The sequence below is a fragment of the Marmota flaviventris genome, chromosome 13, assembly GCF_047511675.1.
Source record: "Marmota flaviventris isolate mMarFla1 chromosome 13, mMarFla1.hap1, whole genome shotgun sequence".
Classification (NCBI taxonomy): Eukaryota; Metazoa; Chordata; class Mammalia; order Rodentia; family Sciuridae; genus Marmota; species Marmota flaviventris.
Window position 1 is genome coordinate 99,493,596 of NC_092510.1, and position 19,045 is coordinate 99,512,640.

Genomic DNA, 19,045 nt, shown 5'->3' on the forward strand with positions numbered 1-19,045 from the left:
ACCTGCTCACAGTCACCACCCAGCGAGTCCTTGCAAGCCAGGATGGACTAGAACTCGGGGCCTCACAGTCCAGTCCCCTGTCCTCTCCCTCCTGCAGCATAGGAACAAGGGGACACCTCACGCCTAGACCATAGCACAGACTCTGTCACCAGGTGTCCTCCCCCAGGCAGAACACTAAAGATTCTTGAAGTGGTGGTTATGGTGTGTCGGGAGCCCCAGGAGAGCAGCCGCTCCACACCTCTCACACCACAAACTCCTAGGGTGGAGCGTCCGGTCAGTGTCTCTGGTACCACGTGTGCAAGCCACCTTTGAACCATGGCCCCGGGAAGGAATTCACAAGCTTGGGACAGAGGGGAAAGCCAGTGCCTACAGGGGAGTCACCCATCCATAGCAGCGTGACCGTAGACGGGGTGGCCCCGGCTGAGTGGACATTGAGGTTCCAGCTTATGTGAGCCGATCAGGCGTGCCTGCCTGCATGAGCATGTCTCTCCCTTCCTTCTGCAGGAGGACACCATGGAGGTGGAAGAGTTCCTGAAAGAAGCCGCGGTCATGAAGGAGATCAAGCACCCGAATCTGGTGCAGCTGCTGGGTACGTGGGGCCGGCAGAGGGAGCACCGAGGGACACAGGTGCTACAGGAAGAGCCCGCAGCAGCACTCCCCTAGGGTTTTGAGCTGACACACACTGACTGTGTGTGTGTGTGTGTGGGGGGGTTGTATGTAAATCTCTTATTAGCTGCTGAAACTTGGGGATTTTCAGGCGCTTTCTCATTGAAGTAGATGGACGTGGACGTGACATAACCACTGCAGATAGCCTGGCCTGGGTCCCTGGATGTGGGGGCCTGGCCTTCCTTCCTGTCTCACCGGCAGCCTCTGCCTGTGTCAGTTCAGGCTCTTGGGCTTGAGAGAAGAGGGTGGCCACGCCCCTGGCACAGGAGCACGGTCTCAGGCGGCAGGTGCTTGGAACCATGTGAGAAGCTGGGCACCGGGCACAGGGGCAGAGTCGGAATCTGCTTCTGAGCCAGGCCCTGCCAGGTATGTTTGGCTGGGCAGAGCCACATGCCAAAGCCCTCCGTGTCCTGTTGGCAGGAGTCTGTACGCGGGAGCCCCCATTCTATATAATCACGGAGTTCATGACCTACGGGAACCTGTTGGATTACCTGAGAGAGTGTAACCGGCAGGAGGTGAACGCAGTGGTGCTGCTGTACATGGCCACGCAGATCTCCTCGGCCATGGAGTACCTGGAGAGGAAAAACTTCATCCACAGGTAGGCCACCCTGGCCGGGCAGCCTTCCCCCGCCGCCCAGCCTGGGGCCCTCAGGCGCCTCCTCTGGTGTGAGCGTTGGCCGCCCCAGGCCTCAGAACAGAGACACACACAGAGCGCCCTAGGCATCATCCAGGATAGACCCTGGACCAGTGGAGCAGCTCATCCCCAGAGTAAGAATCATGTCACTCCAGAGCCGTTTTGGATAGTGGAATAGTATATGAAGCCCGTAGGAGGTGTCCTTCCTGACATCACCGCTCCCTTGGGGACCGAGTGCTCGCTCGCTGTTCCTCCGAGGCCAGGTTTGTCGGTGATGCCTCTTCTGACAGCAGCTTGCTTTCATTCGAGCTCATGGTTACAGCAGAGCACAGATTGCTGCTGCCTGGTTCAGGGACATTTCCTGATGGTCAGAACTGCATGTGTGCAGACCTGAATTGGGGGCTGCTGCTTCAAGGCCCGGAGCATCAGGCCTTCAGGAGAGCTGAGGTGCCATGGTGTCACACTTCCAGGTGGACGTGGCTTCTCAGCAGAGGGATGCCCACAGGACAGGACCTGGTAGGCTTTGCCAGAGTCATTTGTGTGAGATGTTTTCCATGCCACTGTCAGCCTTTCCTACCCAGTTAACTCAAGTGTGAAACCTCTACATGAGATTTCTTAGAGAGCGCGTGTGAAATGCTGCAGTTCCTCCTAAGGCGGATTTTCCATGCTCCATGAGGCCCAGTCCAGATGCTCCTGTCACTCAGCACAGCAAACCTCTGATGCTGCAAATTGAGATTTCTTGACTTCTGGTTTGCCTTGCATGGCTAGGTTTGTCCCCTCTCCATTCAGGCAAAGTTTAAGTGCTTTACCAAAATCCTGTTAGGACCACTCCTCTGTATTTAATCTCTCTCATTGCTGGTGACCAAGCTGTATCTGCAGCAGCGCCTTGAGCTGTGCCTGGCCTTACCCCTGCCTTCCACTTTGCCTGGGATTTCATGGTTAACATCCATGAACCAAAGATCAGACACCCACCTTCCTGGGAGAATTGAGGTGCGAGGGAGCGCATTAGGCCAGAGAGAGTTTTTAGAGTGTGTCGGGGTTGCACCAGGAAGTCGAGGAGAGTCGGGAGCCAGTCTGAGTGGAGTGCTGCAGGCTGGACTGTGCTCTTCCTGTGGAGTCGGGACAGGTGTGGGAGGCTCACTCTGATCTGTGTTTCCTGCACTCGGGGGTCTGGCTGAGGGCTTGCTCCCTGGGCCTGGCACAGCCTAGCAGTTGCCACACTTAGACAAGCCCCTGTGTTCTCGGTGCCCACAGAGGCACTTTACGTGTTTTATCACCTCTCACAGCAGTCCTGAGAGGTGAGCATGGTTACTCTTGTCTTCACTTTATGGCTGAGTCCCAAAGTAATTAACTTGGTCCAGGTCACAGGCCCAGAGGGCCTGCTCCCAGCACCAGCCCCAGCAGTTTGCTGAGGGACTGGTGCTGCCCCCTGGCACGTGCTGAAGCTTCCTGGGACCAGACTCCGCGTTCCCAGTGTCGTGTTGCACCTCTGCCTAGTGGTGGTGGGTCTGGAGCCAGCCAGAGGCCCTCACAGATGAACTCCTTCCCTTCTCAGAGATCTTGCTGCCCGAAACTGCCTAGTAGGGGAAAACCACTTGGTGAAGGTGGCCGACTTTGGCCTGAGCCGGCTAATGACAGGGGACACCTACACAGCCCATGCTGGAGCCAAGTTCCCCATCAAATGGACTGCACCCGAGAGCCTGGCCTACAACAAGTTCTCCATCAAGTCTGACGTCTGGGGTGAGGCCCTGCCAGGGCGAGCCTTCAGTGCCTCCCCTGCACCCCGGCTTCTTGCCTTCCCTCTTTTTCTCTTCATTACTTCATTCCCTGTCTTTTTTTTTTTTTTTCTTTCTTTCTCCTTTTAAAATTCCTTTCTCCCTTTTTTTTTCCAAACCCTGGTAGCCCAGAATAGCTTACTGACTGCTGATGTCCGTGCCATCTCATGTGGTCATTCTCAGTTCACTGCTTGGGTTTGCTGGGGCAGCCAGCTGGCCCTACAGGTACCCAGAACCTTCCTCTGGGCAGGGAATTTTGCTTAGTGTGGTTTGGGCATTTAAAAGGACACTTGTTTCTCAAGTCTCATGTGGCGATCACCTATGTTTATTTTTTAAAGAACTCTTTGTGCAGACAACTGTAAGCACACACTGAAGAAGACAGCCAGAATGAGCACCTGTACCGGTCAGCCAGCCGTAATGGTCACTGGCTCATGGAGGTCTTGTGTGATCCACCCTGCCCACTCCCTGCCCCACGTTGTCAGGAAGCAAATCCCAGACTTCCTATGTTCTGCACCAGATATTTCAGTATCATCTCTTAGAGATGAGTTCTATTAGCATAACCACAGTGCTGCCCTCAAACTTGGTGGAATTTCTGAATATTATCAAATATCCGGCGTTCAAATTTCCAATCAAATTATAAAAATCATATTTTCTTTCACAGTTTGAACCGAGATTCAAATATGGTTCACAGTCCTCCACACCTCTGTGTGTCTGAGACTGTGAGATAGTCCAGGTCCCCTCCCTGGCCTAGACCTGAATCATGCTCCTCCAAGGAGTCCTTGGTCCATTGGTGGAAAATGGGATTTCAAGTCTTTTAAAAAAATTTTGTGAAATTTTTAGAGTTGGAAGCCCAGGGCTTAGAGATAATCCCATATACCCAGAAACCAGAGGTGGCCTGCTGCGGACGCAGAGCTGTGAAAGAGGGTGGTGCCCTCTGCCCCGTGGCCCTGCAAAGGCTGTTTCCCAGAGGGGCTGACCTGGTCACCCTCTCTCCTCAGCCTGGCTTGGTCTGTGGTGGGAGTAGACAGTCCCATCGTGCTCCGTGGGCCTGGGTTGCAGGTCCGTCCCTGGGCTGCTTTTGAGGGGTGACTTCTGATGTCTGCCGTACAGGATGCCAGACTTCACGCCTCTCCATGAGCCTGTCTCTGTTTCTTTTAGCATTTGGAGTACTGCTTTGGGAAATCGCTACCTATGGCATGTCTCCTTACCCGGGGATCGACCTGTCCCAGGTGTATGAGCTGCTGGAGAAAGACTACCGCATGGAGCGGCCGGAAGGCTGCCCCGAGAAGGTCTACGAACTCATGCGAGCATGTGAGCTTCCCCCGCACGTTCTAGAAAGCCTGGGGGGTGAGAAACTCCAGGGCTGGGAGAGTGCACATGCAGCAGACAGTGGGGTTCCCGTGGCTCTCTGCTCCCGTGCTTCAGAAGCCCCTACGGCAGCAGCTTGACGTACATTTTGAGACTTTCTTTAGTGCTCTGTACACCTGCATTGACATACCTCTGAGTTGTTTTGTTCTCATTTTTCAATGGGATAGACGGATACCAAACCCAGGCTTGTCACTGATAAGTGCAGATTCCTGGGCCTGCCTGAGCCCTGCGCTCCATTGGCCGAACCTGCAGGCAGTGCCACCCAGGCAGTTTCACACTGCTCACCCGTGTCAACGCACATGTATTTGGACGGTACACTTGTGTGCTTCCTGTGTGTGTGAGGAGTGTGCTCCTTCGTTCCTCAGCTTGTGCTCCGCTGGGCGTAACAGGACACCTCTCCTTGTCCGGACATCAGGTCTCTCCCGACCCCTGCCTTGTGTCTTCGTGGAGCTGCCTAGCTTTCCATTCAGTGACTTCATCTGTCCCCCCAGCCCTCTGGGGACGGGTTTTGGTGGTTTGTGTACTTGTGTGGTTCTCGCCACCATAAGCAAGGCAGGAATGAGCACCCTTGTGTGGTCTCTGTGCGCTCACCTCGTGTCTGAAAGCTGCATTGTTCAAAGAACTGTGTGCGTTTTAAATTTTGATAAAGTATTCCAGGTTGTCATCCCGAAAAGGCAGTGCCAACCTGCACTGCCCTCGGGAGCACCTGAGAGCAGCCACGTGCTCCCACCCTGGCGTTTTTGCTCTTCATCCTCGTTTGGTCTTGTTTTAATAGCGTTTCTCCACTGAGGAAGTTTCAGACTTGGGTAACCGTGAAGTAAGGCTGAGATAGGAGCAGGCCGTTTGGCTTATTAACTCTCAACACCTATGACAGTGGGGCTGGGAAAATAGATTTATAAATGTGGTTTTTTAGTGTTGGTGTCTCTCTAGGGTTTTGCAGTTCATGTTCCTGACAATTGGTAATGTCTTTTCAAATTCTTAATGTCTATAATGGGATACAGTGGCAGTTGTCACTTTAACTTGTGACAGAACCATGTGATAACAGGCTTGGAGTCCCTTTTCCAGACCGCCCCTTAGGAGTTGCTGGCCCACACTTGTTAGCAGGGCTGTGGATGGTCTGACCTGGCCTTTTCTCTGTAGGTTGGCAGTGGAACCCCTCTGACCGGCCCTCGTTTGCTGAAATCCATCAAGCCTTTGAAACAATGTTCCAGGAATCCAGTATTTCGGACGGTAAAGGCCCAGGGTGCCTGTAGTGGGGTGACCGTGGGGCTGGGCCTGCCAGACACGGCTTCAGCCTTCAGCCTCTAGTTTCCTCTGGCAAAAGTGCCCGGGTCAGCAAGTGTTCTGAGCCCAGAAAGCAGGCCACAGGTGTTGGCACTGGGCTCTTTGGTGGCCCTGCAGAGTTCTGGAAAATGCTCAGAAAGTGCTGTTCCTTCAGCATCTGTATCCCTTCTCTGTACAGCATTGATGCCCACTGTGTCTTAAAAGGCAAAGGGGAGCCCGTTCTGAGCTGACTGTCGCTGATGGCTCTGGGTCTTGTTTGTGTGATTCTCAGAAGTGGAAAAGGAACTGGGGAAGCAAGGCGTTCGGGGAGCCACGAGCACCTTCCTGCAGGCCCCAGAGCTGCCCACCAAGACCAGGACCTCCAGGAGGGCTGCCGAGCACAAAGATGCCACCGACGTGCCCGAGACGCCCCATTCCAAGGGCCAGGGGGAGAGCGGTACGTTCCCAGCCACCCACCCTGTCAGGAGGCTGTGCATGGGCCCACACTGAGGAGTAGGCGTCCCTCATTGAGTCCCGCTCTGGACAGAGGAAGGCTCTCCTCCCGCACAGCACCACCCTACCCTGGGAATCACTCAGGGGCCGTCAGCTTCAGTCAGAAGGCAGAGGTGTTACGAGGCCTCGGCATCTCTCATTCACCACATTTGGAGGCATCTTTCAGGGCCAGTGCAGCAGTGGTAAATATTGGACCAAACAGAGCAGCTGGTTGTAAAGGCAGCAGTAGGAGCCGTCCACTCGAGCTGAGTGGAGCCAGCAGATGCCTGTGGAACAGCCTCTCCCTTGTGGCTTCCGAAAGAGTGTCTTTGTCGCACACTTACCCAGGAGAACCCCGGAGATGGGATCAGTTTAGGGCGGGCCTCAAGAGATTACCAAGGATGATATTAGCAAACATTGGCCCAGTGCTCCTGTGCACGTGCCAGGCTCCGCTCTAAGGTAGCAGGTGCCTCCAGAGTCGGAAGACTGGTTCTGCTGGGGATCACTGGGTCCAGGTGTCTGAGTAGGGCCAGGCGTCTGGGTTCACAGAGGCTCCTGGCAAATGCTGGTGGTGGGCCTGATGCTACGAGCCTGGGCGAGTGGGAAGGGGCAGGATAAAGCCAGTTCTGGTGGAGGTCTGCAAGGGCTTTTTACTCACCGCAGAACCCACAGACCCAGTAGGAAGGGCTGGAAGGGTCAGCCTCCACAGGAGTGGCCATGTGCAGTTGCACTCGCCGCCCAGCTGCAGGCTGCGGCCCGCAGACTGCCTGGAGCCCTCAGCCTTCATCCTGTGGTAGTCCCATGACTGCGGACGGGGGAGTGGCAGAGGGGAGAGGCCACGTGGTAGCGTAAAAGCCCGGTGGTCCACAGTCGTGTTCATTCACGCCCATCGGTGATCTTCTGAGGGGTGTTTTGCTGTGTGTCTCATGATGAGCCAGGAATGTCAGGTGGCTCTCCTGCCCTGAGACAGATGTGTAGAATTTCACTCTTTAGTTTTTTAAATATTTTTTTAAGTTGTAGATGGACACAGTATCTTTATTTATTTTTATGTGGTGCTGAAGATCGAACCCAGTGCCGCACACGTGCAAAGCAAGCGCTCTGCCACTGAGCCCCAGCTCCGGCCCCTAGAATTTCCCTCTTCAGGTTTCGTATGGGGCTCCGGGAGTAGCTTAGTGGGAGAGCACTCGCCTAGTGTGGGCTAGGACCTGGCGTGACCTCCAGCACCACCGAGAAGAGAAAGAGCCCTCCTGTGAGCAGTGTTCATGTGTGAAGGATGCCCGGGGGGAGTCCTGAGAGGCCACCTTGTTTCTCACACACCACGGCCTGCTGCTGCGTCCCCCTGTGGTATGCAGCCTCTCCTCTAGATGGTACCTCGTGGGAACCTCCACTGGCTGGCTTGCCTGAGAGCCACCATCTGACCCCTTGCTTGACCTTGTCATTGCTCTTACTGACCAGAGAGTGACATTGGAGGGACTCTGAGCTTTAGAGTAAACCCGTGTTAAGACGAGGAGGCCAGGGCCATCCTGCACTTTGGGTCCTCTGTCTTCAAGGAGACTAACAACCATGGTGGCATGGTTGAGAAATTAGGTCCGGGAGCTCTGCCTTCATCGTCTCATTTACGTCCTCACGGGCTGTGGGTTTTCTCGTCCTGCATTTTACAAGTGGGAGAGTTCTGGGGTGAGTAGAGAAAGGCCCAGCGGCCTGGCTCGGGCAGTGATGCAGAGCCTGCCATCAGCCCGGGCCAGCCCGCACCCCACGAGGCTCCGCTGGGAGCTCCTGGCCTGGAGCTGCTCACCTCTCCCCTGTGTTTCAGACCCCCTGGACCCAGAGCCTACTGTGTCTCCCCTGCTCCCTCGAAAAGAGCGCGGTGCCCCCGACGGCAGCCTGAACGAAGATGAGCGCCTTCTCCCCAAAGACAAGAAGACCAACCTGTTCAGCGCCCTGATCAAGAAGAAGAAGAAAATGGCCCCAACTCCTCCCAAGCGCAGCAGCTCCTTCCGGGAGATGGATGGTCAGCCAGAGCGCAGAGCGGTCAGTGAGGAAGACGGCCGGGAAACCAGCAACGGGACGCCAGCTCCCACCCCCTCAGACCCAGCTGAGCCCACCAAGTCCCCGAAGCCCAGCAATGGAGCTGGTGTCCCCAATGGAGCCTTCCGGGAGCCTGGGGGCTCGGGCTTCCGTTCTCCCCACCTGTGGAAAAAGTCCAGCACGCTGACCAGCAGCCGACTGGCAGCCAGTGAAGAGGAGGCTGGCAGCAGCTCCAGCAAGCGCTTCCTGCGGTCCTGCTCGGCCTCCTGCGTGCCCCACGGGGCCAGGGACACCGAGTGGCGGTCCGTTACTCTGCCGCGGGACCTGCAGTCCACCGGCAGGCAGTTTGACTCCTCCACATTTGCGGGGCACAAGAGTGAGAAGCCAGCTCTGCCTCGAAAGCGGGCCAGCGAGAACAGGCCTGACCAGGTGGCCAGAGGCACGGTGACCCCCCCGCCGCGGCTGGCAAAGAAGAGCGAGGAGGCCGCCGACGAGGTCTTCAGAGACAGCGCCGGGGCCAGCCCTGGCTCCAGCCCTCCCAGTCTGACCCCAAAGCTCCTCCGTCGGCAGGTCATGATGGCTGCTTCCTCTGGCCTCCCCCACAAGGACGAGGCTGGGAAGGGCAGTGCCTTGGGGGCCCCTGCTGCAGCTGAGCCACCGCCCCCCCTCAGCAGGGCAGGGGCAGGTGCTTCTGGGGTCCCCAGCAAGGCCCCGGCCGAGGAGTCCAGAGTGAGAAGGCACAAGCACCCCCCCGAGTCACCAGGGAGAGACAAGGGGAGGCTGTCCAAGCTCAAGCCTGCCCCCCCGCCCCCACCAGCCTCCACAGGGAAAATGGGGAAGCCCTCACAGAGCCCAGGCCAGGAAGCAGCAGGGGACACGGGCGTCAGCGCAAAAGCAAAGGCCACCAGTCTGGTTGTAGATGCTGTGAACAGTGACACCACCAAACCCAGCCAGCCAGGAGAAGGCCTCAAAAAGCCTGTGCTCCCATCCACGCCCAAGCCACCATCAGCCACCAAGCCTCCCGGGACCCCCACCAGCCCAGCCCCTGGCCCCCCCGTGATGCCAGCAGCATCCTCAGCCCAAGCAGGTGACCAGCCTTCGTCCACGGCCTTTGTCCCCCTCATATCAACCCGCGTATCACTTAGGAAAACCCGCCAGCCCCCAGAGAGGATCGCCAGTGGCACCATCACGAAGGGCGTGGTCCTGGACAGCACCGAGGCCCTGTGCCTGGCCATCTCCAGGAACTCTGAGCAGATGGCCAGCCACAGCTCAGTGCTGGAGGCCGGCAAGAACCTCTACACGTTCTGCGTGAGCTACGTGGATTCCATCCAGCAGATGAGGAACAAGTTCGCCTTCCGAGAGGCCATCAACAAACTGGAGAGCAGCCTCCGGGAGCTTCAGATCTGCCCGGCCACGGCAGGGGGTGGCCCCGCAGCCACGCAGGACTTCAGCAAGCTCCTCAGCTCTGTGAAGGAGATCAGCGACATTGTGCAGAGGTAGCAGGAGCCAGGGGTCACCAGCCGGAACTGCTTGCAGCCTGCTAGGGCTTGCCCTGCCTGACAAAGGACCAGTGAGCCGCACTTGGCCCAGGGCTCTGCGCCAGGGGGGCACCAGGGTCCCACAGAGTCCTGCCCGACTACCTATGTTGTGCACCAGCTGTCCTCCTGCACGTCGCCTCCCCAGCCCGGCCCCATGAGCCACCTCTCCTACTATCTGTGGAGTCCTCTCTCTGTGGACTGTAGGTGGCACTCCAGGGCCCACCAGGCTTGTCACCCCCTGGTGCTTGGACTCAGCTCTCAGGCCAGCTGGGAACAGCTGTGAGGATCACCCTGGCCTTGCTTCTCCCTGGACCTCCTGCTCCAGCTGTGCCTCCAGATGCCGTCACCTCCAACCCCTGGAGGGAGCCCGCCTGCTGTCCTGACCTTCCACGCTGAAGGCCCCTTGCCTGGAGAACTCCGTCCCCAAGAGGTATGCACGCTGCACCACCCTCCAGTCGCTGGTGAGCTCTCCAGTTCTCGCAGAAGGGACGGCTGTGGAGTCAAGGGAACACGGGGTGCCAAACCCAGCTAGCCTTGGAGGCCCAACAGCAGGGAGCCAAAGAGTGTCAGGCTGGGGGTCTTTACTCTGTGTCCTCGCTGGGTCCCAGCCTCTAGCTCTGGCTCCCTGTGACATGCACTGCGAATCCTGGATAGAAAGCTTGAGTGCTGAGCGGGTGCCCAGGGGGGTAGAAGTGGAGGTGCTAGCCCAGGGCTGGGCCTGGGCAGGTCTGCAGTGGCCAGGGGACCCTTGCACACATCCAGGTGCCCCAAAAGGCCTGGGTTTCTGACCAGTCTCCCTTCCCTCCCTGCTCCTCTTGAGACACAGGAGATTGTCATGGGGCCTCCTCTTGGTGAAAGGTAGTCTTCTGGAACTCCTGGAGCATTTCAAAACTCTGCCCTCCACACAGCCACCTGACCCAGAAAGGAGCTGCCCCCAGGCCCCAGGCTCAGAAGGAATGCCACGGCTCCCCCAGGCCCTCCCCAGCTCAGGCACCTTCAACTGCACATCTTTTATTTAATCACCATGAGCAACACTTAGCCCAGTGTTCCCATGGGGCCACCAGGGACTGTTGAGAAAACCACAGGCAGGAAACCCCAGGGTCTTCTCAGAGCAGGCCAGGCTGGCCGGGACCAGAGCCCAGGGCAGAGCCTGGTGACCCGGGGGCCGGGCCGGGGCCTGCCTGGCCCCAGCTGAGGGGTGCGAGGTGCAGCTTCACGAGGCCCCACTTGCACACCGACCACCTAAACTCACATTTTACTTTTCTGGAAAAGATGGTTTCCTCTGGGTCGTTTTCATGGGGTCCTCACAGTGCCCCCGACGGCTGTGGCTCAGCCCGGGAGGCACCACCACACCGCCAGCGGCCTTGAGACCAAGCCACACACCTCCCACTCCCCGACCGCCCGTTCCACGAGGTACTGGTCTCTCCATGATGTGCCACTATATTTTGCATTTATACTTTGGTATCACACTCTCTTATAGACATGCTCTTTTATAAACGACGTGTAAATGGTTTCCACTGTACTCCCTTCTGGATGCCCAGGGTGACCCTTTTCTCTCCCTTGGTCCAGTGCATTTTGTTTCTGTATATGACTGTGTTTTTTTTGTTTTTTTTTTTATCTAAATCTCTCCTCTGTAGTATTTTTGAAATAAATAAGTGTTTATAAAATTGCTGGCACATTGCTCTGTTCTGTGACTCCTGTCATTCCAAGCCATTGTGTGCATGTGGGGAGGGTGACGTGGGCTTGGGGTTCCTGAGCTGAGGTCCAACATTGTTTCATGGAACAGAGGGGTGGCGGGTTCCCACGGTGACAGCCCCACCCACCCGCCCAGCGTCACCCTTGTCCTGGGGCCGATATTGCAGGACTCACTCGCTGTGCTGTGCTGTGCGCTCTGGCCCCTCCGAGTCCTTGGCCCGCACTTGTTGGCTTCCACACCCCGTCCAGGCCCCATCTGACCGGCCGTGTCAGGCTGCCACGGTCATTGAAGTGGGGGAGGAGGCCGCGTCCTGAGGCCCTCGCAGGCTGGGTGAATCCGTCGGGTCCCTTTTTCCTTTTCCTTCAAACCTACTTTCTGTTCCCACCCACAGCCCCATGTGCTCCACCCACATCAGCTATGCCGGGCACGGTCTTTCTTGGTGTGGACAAGAAGGAGTACAAGTGTCCTGCCTTTGGGGACCTCCACAGGACCTCTGGGTGGGGCTGCTAACCCTCCCTCCACCAGCCTCCACGCAAGCTGGGTGACACTGGTAAGAGGAGGTGGATAGTAGCACTTCTGCTCATGGTGCCTTTGAAGCCCCAGGCTTGTCACTGGGCCCAGGCCCTGCCCCCTCCACAGACACAGAAGGTGTGGGCCGCTGCTGCTCACGGGTGGAGTCGGGCACCCGGCCTCCCGGGGCCTTCCTGCTGCTGGCAGGGTCTTCCTCAGGACTGGTCTGAAAAAAAGACATGGACCTGCCTGGTGACAGCCACAACTGGAGGCTGCTCCTTGTGTGCAAAGTGAACTGTTGTGTGGTCGTCACAGCGTCCTCAGGTGTGTTGGCATCTGTGTGAGTCAGCTGACACAAATGAGACCCGACACCTCAGCCCATGTGCCTGTGTGGCATGATATACTTCTTGTCTCCCAAATGAGGACCTGCCACGTGTCCCCTGACCTCACCACACTGAGTTTGGTCTGCCACTCTAAGATCGTGGTTCCTTAAGCATGTTGAGGTGCTAGAACCCCTTCAGAATCTAATAGAAATTATATTCTGTCTCCATAAAAATGTGCATTTGCACGGGGGCGGCGCGTCTGGGTGACTTTGAGTCCTCCTCTCAGGCCCTGAACCAGGAAGCATCCAGGGGCCCAGTGCACCAAGGGGCTGGCAGCCACTGTTGATGCGGGCACTGTCACAGAACAGGAACCTAGACACTGAAAATGGTGCAGTTGCTCCTCAGGGAGGAGAGGGTAGGCTACAGGGTGCTCACAGGGTAACAGTGGCACAGCGAGAGTGGCCCATGTCACGACCTGCCGGCGCCCACACAGGACCTGGGGGGAGCCAGCTGGGGGTGAGCTGTAGCTCCGCTGTGGTGCTGCTCGGGCACGGTGTGGGGACAGCTCTGGGTCAGCCTGGATGTCACCGGCTAGTGGGTGTGTCACCACAAAACACGGTCAGCTTGAATTGGTACACGTTGTGATGCACGCTGGACCTCAGTGAAGGCTGTTCCTGGAGACGCTGTCCCATGTGGAACCCTCGCGTTGTCCTTCGGTAGAGCAGGGTCGGTCACTGCCCTCAGTGGGCACAAAAGCTGAGGCTTCTTGGTGGTCACCCAGCACCCCCCGCCTCGTGCCTGCCATAGTGACTAGTTAGAGAGCCTGTCCAAGACCTGGTCTGAGAGGGCGTTCCCAAGGGGACAACCAGCACCAGGTGACAAGGGCTTCATCAGGGCTGAGGTCTCAAGCAGCCTCTTTGCTGCAGCGTCTTCACACTGGAGCCAAATTAAAGGAGGTGACTCCCTCCTACTCACACAGCAGCTACCCCAGGAACCTTTTTTTGGGCTGGGCACAGTGGCACGTGCCTGTAATCCCAGCAGCTCAGGAGGCTGAGGTAGGAGGATTGCGAGTTCAAAGCCAGCCTCAGCAAAAGCAAGGCCCTAAGCAACTCAGTGAGACCCTGGCTCTAAATGCAAAATAAAAAGGGCTGGGGATGTGGCTCAGTGGTCAAGCGCCCGAGTTTAATCCCTGATACCCGCCCTCCAAAAGAAGAATTTTGATTTTTGAAACATACAGGAAACTATAGACAGAAGTATTCTCCATTCCCCACCCCCCGACCCCCAGTACTGGGAATTAAACACAGAGGTGCTCTACCACTGAGCTACATCCCAGCCCTTTTTATTTTCTATTTTGAGACAAGGTCTTGCTAAATTGCCCAGGCTGGCCGCAAACCTGCGATGCTCCTACCTCAGCCTCCTCAGTTGCTGGGATCACAAGCGTGGCCATCGTGCCTAGCTTTTCCATTCGTTTCATTTATTTATTTATTTTGAGACAGGGTCTCACTAAGGCCTCACTAAGTTGCCCAGGCTGGCCTTTAACTTGCAATCCTCCTGTCTTGGCCTCTCAAGTCTGGGATTACAGACAGACATGGGCCACTGAAGGGCACACCAGGAGGAACCCCTTTCTGTGTCTAAAGTAAACATAGGGAACAGCTGTAGGCAGCTCTCGAGGGCTCTGGAGAGGAGCAGGAGCCGCCAGGCTGGGGGAGAAAGCTGGGCACTAGGGGGCTGAATCCCTGCTCCAAAGTAAATGCTTCCTGAGTGTCACCTTCACCAGCCTGGAGGGGACGAGAGCTCTCCCCAGGGAGGACCACGGGCTGTGTGGGGGGGTGCTGGGACTTGAAGAGGAAGTGCGACCAGGTGTCTTGGCAGTGGTGGAACAGGTCAGAGCCCTCGGTTCAACCTGCGAGCTCAGGTGTTCTAGCAAACTGGGCAGAGGAAGCATTGGCTCTTAATGCCGAGAGGGTGGCCGAGCTCAGCCACTGCTTTGAAGCCTCCCGGCCCCTTTTCTTCTTCCCAGGCTCCTCCACCGAGGCCTGTCTAAGCCTGCTGGATGGACACCTGCCAGTGCAGACCCAACGTGGGCAGGGCTGGGCGGAGGGCTCAGCTCCGCGTCCTCCAGGTTCTCGAGACCAGTGGCCAAGGGCTCGTCCTTTCTCAGAGCACGGAGGTTGGCAAGTGAAGGTGGGCAGGGGACCTGCTCCAGGGCACCTCCCTGCCTCGGCCTGGCCTGTCCACCTGGTCTTTGATGAGCGTGTGGATGAGCCAGGACGGGGTCACTCCAGATTACTGTCCCCCGCAAAGTGGACTGGGCACCCCAGCTGACTGAGCACACCTGCAGGCAAGGGAATCAGTCAGAATCACATCGCCCCTTTCTGCCCATCCTTACAGATGATGCTCCAGGGGTTGTGTCCACCCCCCTAGTGACATGCAGCAGGTGATGACCGCAATGCTTTGCAGGAGTTCTTTTTTCCTGTGGTGCTGGGGGCTGAAGCCAGGGCCTGGGGCACAGCAGGAGCCCTCTGCCGCTGAGCTCACCCCAGCCCTCTAAGGGCCTCTCGATCAGCTCTTCCTCAGACAGGGGCGAGAGTTGAGGAGGACGTGCCTCCCAGACCCTGGTGCCCTCGGCTTGTCCCTATCACAGCAGCTCCAGGACCCAGGGCGCCCGGCAAGGCCGCAGGGCGTCTGTTTCTGTGTGGGCACAGTGGGCACCGGGAGAGGCAGTGTGCGGCGGGCGGGCAGGGCTCTGACCCTGGGCTGCCCCCACCTCACTCGCCGTCCTCTCCCCAGGCGGCGGTTCTTTTGTGGCTCGGATCTGTCGCCTTAATGAAGTGGCTTTCTGGCTGCCACAGACTGAGAGCTGCTACTGGGGAACGTAGTCACTCATAGAAGGGAAACACTGGCATGCTCCAAGGTGCCAGCTGGGCCGGCCCAGGGTGGTTCTAAAAGGCTAATAAAAATCCACCAATTAATTGTGACAGCTCAATGGAAAATTATTCAGTTGTGAACGGGGTGAGCCGCAGTGCTGAGGGGGGAGGGAGCTGTTGCCATAGCAACATCAATAGGCGTCCTCAGTTCGGCAGCCGCAGCCGGGAGTGAGCAGCTTCTGACTGCTGCCTCTGACACGGGACGCAGGGACGCTCGGCAGCCTTTGAAGGGAATGCTCTTCCTGGCCACGGGCCTGCAGCCACTCCAGGCTGAGCGCCAGCCTTCCCGGGGGTGGGGGTGTCATTTCCCTAATGCTCCCTGTTCTGAGGAAAGCGGGGACCAAGCAGCAAGCGGAGGAGGAGGGAGCCGGCACCGGGGCTCCCTGTACCTTTGACCAGCTGCCAATTAAGGGGATGCGAGGAGAGGTGTGCCAGCGCGGGCGGCAGATTTCCATCTCCCCAAAGCAGAGGCGCTCGGAGCTTAGGAAAAGGAAGTTTCTGAGGCCCTGAGGACTTGGGGAGAAGCCGGCATTTCATTATGACTTCACAGTTGTCACAACTTTTATTTCAAAAGATACGCACAACACATCCATATTTTGAGCATTCGAAATGCAACCCTGCTACAGCAAAAACGTGTTCCTTCCTAGTTCATCTCCCACGGGGTTCCGGGCTTGCAAACACCGCCCTCCAGGAGGGACAGCCGCAGAGGGGTGGCCAGGCGGGGGGCGGGGGGCCGCGGTCTGAAGGTGCTCAGCCAGGCAGGTCCTCTTCCTCAGGGATCTCATGTTAATGGGGAGAAGGAGATTGTCGCCTTGCTGTGTCGGGTCTCCCCGTCTCTCCTCTGCACCCAGGGAATGTGCTCGCTGGCCGATGCACTCGAATGCCAGCTGCCGGCGTCCCTCTGGAGACTGTGAGAACCCGATTACCCCGCAGTGACGGTCCCCTCCCAGCTCGCGGCACAGCAGCTCACCCACTCATGTCCCGGCCCCACAGCCGCCGCTCCCCCCCACCCCCGCCGAGAGCCGCCCGGGGCTGGGCAGGCGGGTGGCTCCCCGCCAGGGCGCAGCGGCTCCTCCTTGCCTTTATCTTTTCTTCTCTTCAGCAAAGTTAGAAGTCAAAAGCAAGCGCACACCTCGCCCGTCCCCTGCTCAGCACCCGACGGGAACGCCCCGTCTTCTCAGAGTCTGGGTCTCGGAGGCTGAAGGAGGAGGGCAGGGGAGACGTGGGGCGCCGCCCCTCGAGAACGCCTGGCCCTCCGACGACGCCGGCCAAAGCGGAAGCTGAAGCCGCCTTTCTTCCTGCTGTAGCCACTGAGCTCCTCGGCCAGGCTCCCTAACGGGCCACCGGCCTTCTCGCCCGCGGCCTCACTGCCGTCCTGCCTGGCGAGGCGGAGGCCAGCCTGCTCCCCGCCGGAGGCCGGCAGCCCCTCAGCCCTGGCAAGTGGGGCCTGTGCGTGCGGTGCTCTTGGCCACCTGGCGGGGCCCCACACAAAGTGGGGTCTGGACCCCTGGGCCAGGTGGGCCCAGCTCATACCGGCTGCGATGGCACCCCCGGTGTCTGTGGGCTCCCTCGTGTCCAGCAGAGGGAGACAGGCTCCCAGTGGCAGGAGGAGGAGGAAGGGCGTGGAGAGATGGCTCCTCACCTGACCAGAGGAGAGAGGGAGAGGGTCACGGCCGTGCTGTGGCCACACTCAACAGTCCATCAACGGACTCCCAAGGCCTGGGTGACCACCCAAGGGTGGTCATTACCCAGCTGGGTGGCCCACCTGAGCCCAGCTTCCAAGCAGCCTTGGGGACCAGGCCTTTCTTTTCTTAGCAGGCTCAGGAGTTGACTGTACCAATTAGGCTGGTTCTCACTCTCCCGCGGTCCCTGCCACACAACCGCCGCAGCAGCTTAGCACTGTCACACTCAGGCTCTGAACGGCTCAGAGCGGTGCCCAGGCAGCCCCCGGAGGGCTGCGGGAATTTGGATTCATTTCCTTTCATTATAATTATTGACTCTCGGGCCCTATCATCTCAGAGCCACGGGGTAGGAAGTGAGAAGTGTCAGTTTCTCTGTTTCCACTTGACAGTGAGTGGGTCTGGTAAGCTGGTTACCGGGATCCTCTGCTGCTGTCTCTAGCGCAGGAACAGGTGGCTCCTGAGAGCAGGGAATTGGTGGCCCTGCCCTAACTCAGACACTCAACTGGGGGGGAGCAGGTGACCTGACCGATCCTCCACACACACAGTGGACATGGGGGGCCTGAGCTACAAGCTTTCCCTGCAGGACCGCGCTGCTGCTTCATGGTAAACTGTCACCAGTGTCATTCCCACTTTTTCAGGCAGGAAATCACCAGAAAGGAAGAAAGATCATGCCCAGGTGCGGGCCAGAAAGTGGAGTCTCTGAACGCCCGGTTCTCGTGGCTGGGATGGTTTCTTGGGGTGCCAGGCCCCTCTGAGAGCAGGGGTGTCATCCCCATCAGCTCAGATGGGCAACATGAGCGTCCAGGGTCCCACGGCTTCTAACTGTGCTGGACCCAAGTGTGGCCCACCCTGACTTGCTGCTGTCCCCCATGTGTGACTGTCTAAAACAAAGAGACCTCCCGGAATGCGCCTGCCTTGACACTAAGCCGCTCCCTTCCCCCAGAGGGGACTTTTTGGTAATGACCAAGGGTGAGCAGAGCTGGCTCGTCCTCTGAGTAGTGGCTCTGAAGCTGGAAGAGAGAGCACCCGCTTTGGAGAAGAGCTCCTTCCAGAAACTCCCCAGGGCTCTTTCCAGAAACGGCTCCTTGAAGACATTTCACAGTGAGCTCAGCCAGAAAGCTTCAAAGAATCGTCAGAGCAAACTTGCTCTCTGCCCAAAGCAGTTCTCCTGGGCTCCCTCCCCCTGGGGCTGGGGCAGGCTCCGGCTGCCAGGGAAGCCCCCCACAGGAGCTGGCTGTACCAGCCAGGCTGGCTCTCCCTCTCCCATCAGGGCCTGGTGGCGTGGGCAGTTTTCTGCAGGGGACAAGCACACACTGCCCATGCTCCTGGTGGAAAGAATGTGGACCCGGGAGCAGCCCCTCCTGGGGAGAGGTATACCTGGGGTGCCCTCCAGGCCTCGACAAAGGGCGCATCTTGACGTGGAGCAGAATGTGGCCACTCTCCCCTTTGGGGGAGTCCAGACCCCTTTGAGAACCTGGGAGAAACTGGGGAGCCTCACCACGGGGCACAGGGAGGCCCCCCATTCCCAACGCCCAGGAAGTGGCAGGAAGAGCACTGTGGAAGAAGGGCCTGGCCCTGGCAGAGTGGCTGTGGCAGGACCAGGTCAGGTCTCCCCAGGGCTGGGCCTTTCCCGTGCCCTGGTTCGGGTGCCCACTGCTGCCCGCCCATGCCCAGCTCCTGCTGAGGGCCTTCCCAGAGCTCCTGCCGGGACAGGGCTGTACTCACCATGCCGCCGGCTACTCCCGGGAGGGGCGTCCCTGGGCCTGGCACTGGGCTTGGCGGAGCTTCTCGGGGTCCCTGTCTGGGAGGCCAGCTTTATAGGCCCCCAGGCGTCCCGCCCCACGCTGCCTGATTGCCGCGCATTCCTGACCCTGGGATTCCTTTGGGAGCACTGGTGGTCAAGGAGGGGGCCGTGCTGGCCACACAATGCAGGCCAGCGCGACAGGATGTGGCCCGATGAGCGGGGCGGATGCTGCCCTTTGGAGGAGAGTGGCCATCATTAGCTGCCCATCGTGGGCACCAGCCACCCACCCTCAAGTCCTCGGGCTGCAGCTCCCGGGCCACTCTTGATAATCCAACGCACACGTCTTTGTGGGCCAGCCTCGCTCTCCGAGGAGATGGGGTGAGGGGATGGCCACCCCCC

At 58.4% G+C, this 19,045-nt stretch overlaps 2 protein-coding genes across 4 annotated transcripts in view; one reads left to right on the forward strand and one right to left on the reverse strand.

Moving 5' to 3' along the window:
• Positions 1 to 11,440, forward strand: part of Abl1 (ABL proto-oncogene 1, non-receptor tyrosine kinase) — a 123,191-nt gene extending 111,751 nt beyond the window's left edge. For all 3 annotated transcript variants that reach the window (XM_027942789.3, XM_071601055.1, XM_027942798.3), the window contains 7 exons: positions 505 to 589; positions 1,087 to 1,264; positions 2,856 to 3,040; positions 4,234 to 4,386; positions 5,584 to 5,673; positions 5,999 to 6,163; positions 8,012 to 11,440. In XM_027942789.3, the coding sequence (XP_027798590.2) occupies positions 505 to 589; positions 1,087 to 1,264; positions 2,856 to 3,040; positions 4,234 to 4,386; positions 5,584 to 5,673; positions 5,999 to 6,163; positions 8,012 to 9,726 (2,571 nt within the window). In that variant the 3' untranslated portion in view covers positions 9,727 to 11,440. The remainder of the gene's footprint in view (positions 1 to 504; positions 590 to 1,086; positions 1,265 to 2,855; positions 3,041 to 4,233; positions 4,387 to 5,583; positions 5,674 to 5,998; positions 6,164 to 8,011) is intronic.
• Positions 11,441 to 16,397: 4,957 nt separating this feature from the next.
• Positions 16,398 to 17,205, reverse strand: Qrfp (pyroglutamylated RFamide peptide). Its single transcript, XM_027935453.2, has 2 exons — positions 17,077 to 17,205; positions 16,398 to 16,862 (listed from the first exon to the last, which is right to left on the reverse strand). The coding sequence occupies exons 1-2, from the start codon at positions 17,203 to 17,205 to the stop codon at positions 16,398 to 16,400; spliced, it is 594 nt and encodes a 197-aa protein (XP_027791254.2).
• Between the last annotated feature and the right edge of the window lie 1,840 nt (positions 17,206 to 19,045).

What these genes read in the sequence shown, in the direction of transcription:
- Qrfp (XM_027935453.2), bottom strand. Translation starts at nt 17,205, where the DNA reads ATGAAAGGAAATGAATCCAAATTCCCGCAGCCCTCCGGGGGCTGCCTG. An exon ending in GTGGCAGGGACCGCGGGAGA is followed by an intron (nt 16,863 to 17,076) that starts GTGAGAACCAGC and finishes TCCTCTGGTCAG; the next exon opens with GTGAGGAGCCATCTCTCCAC.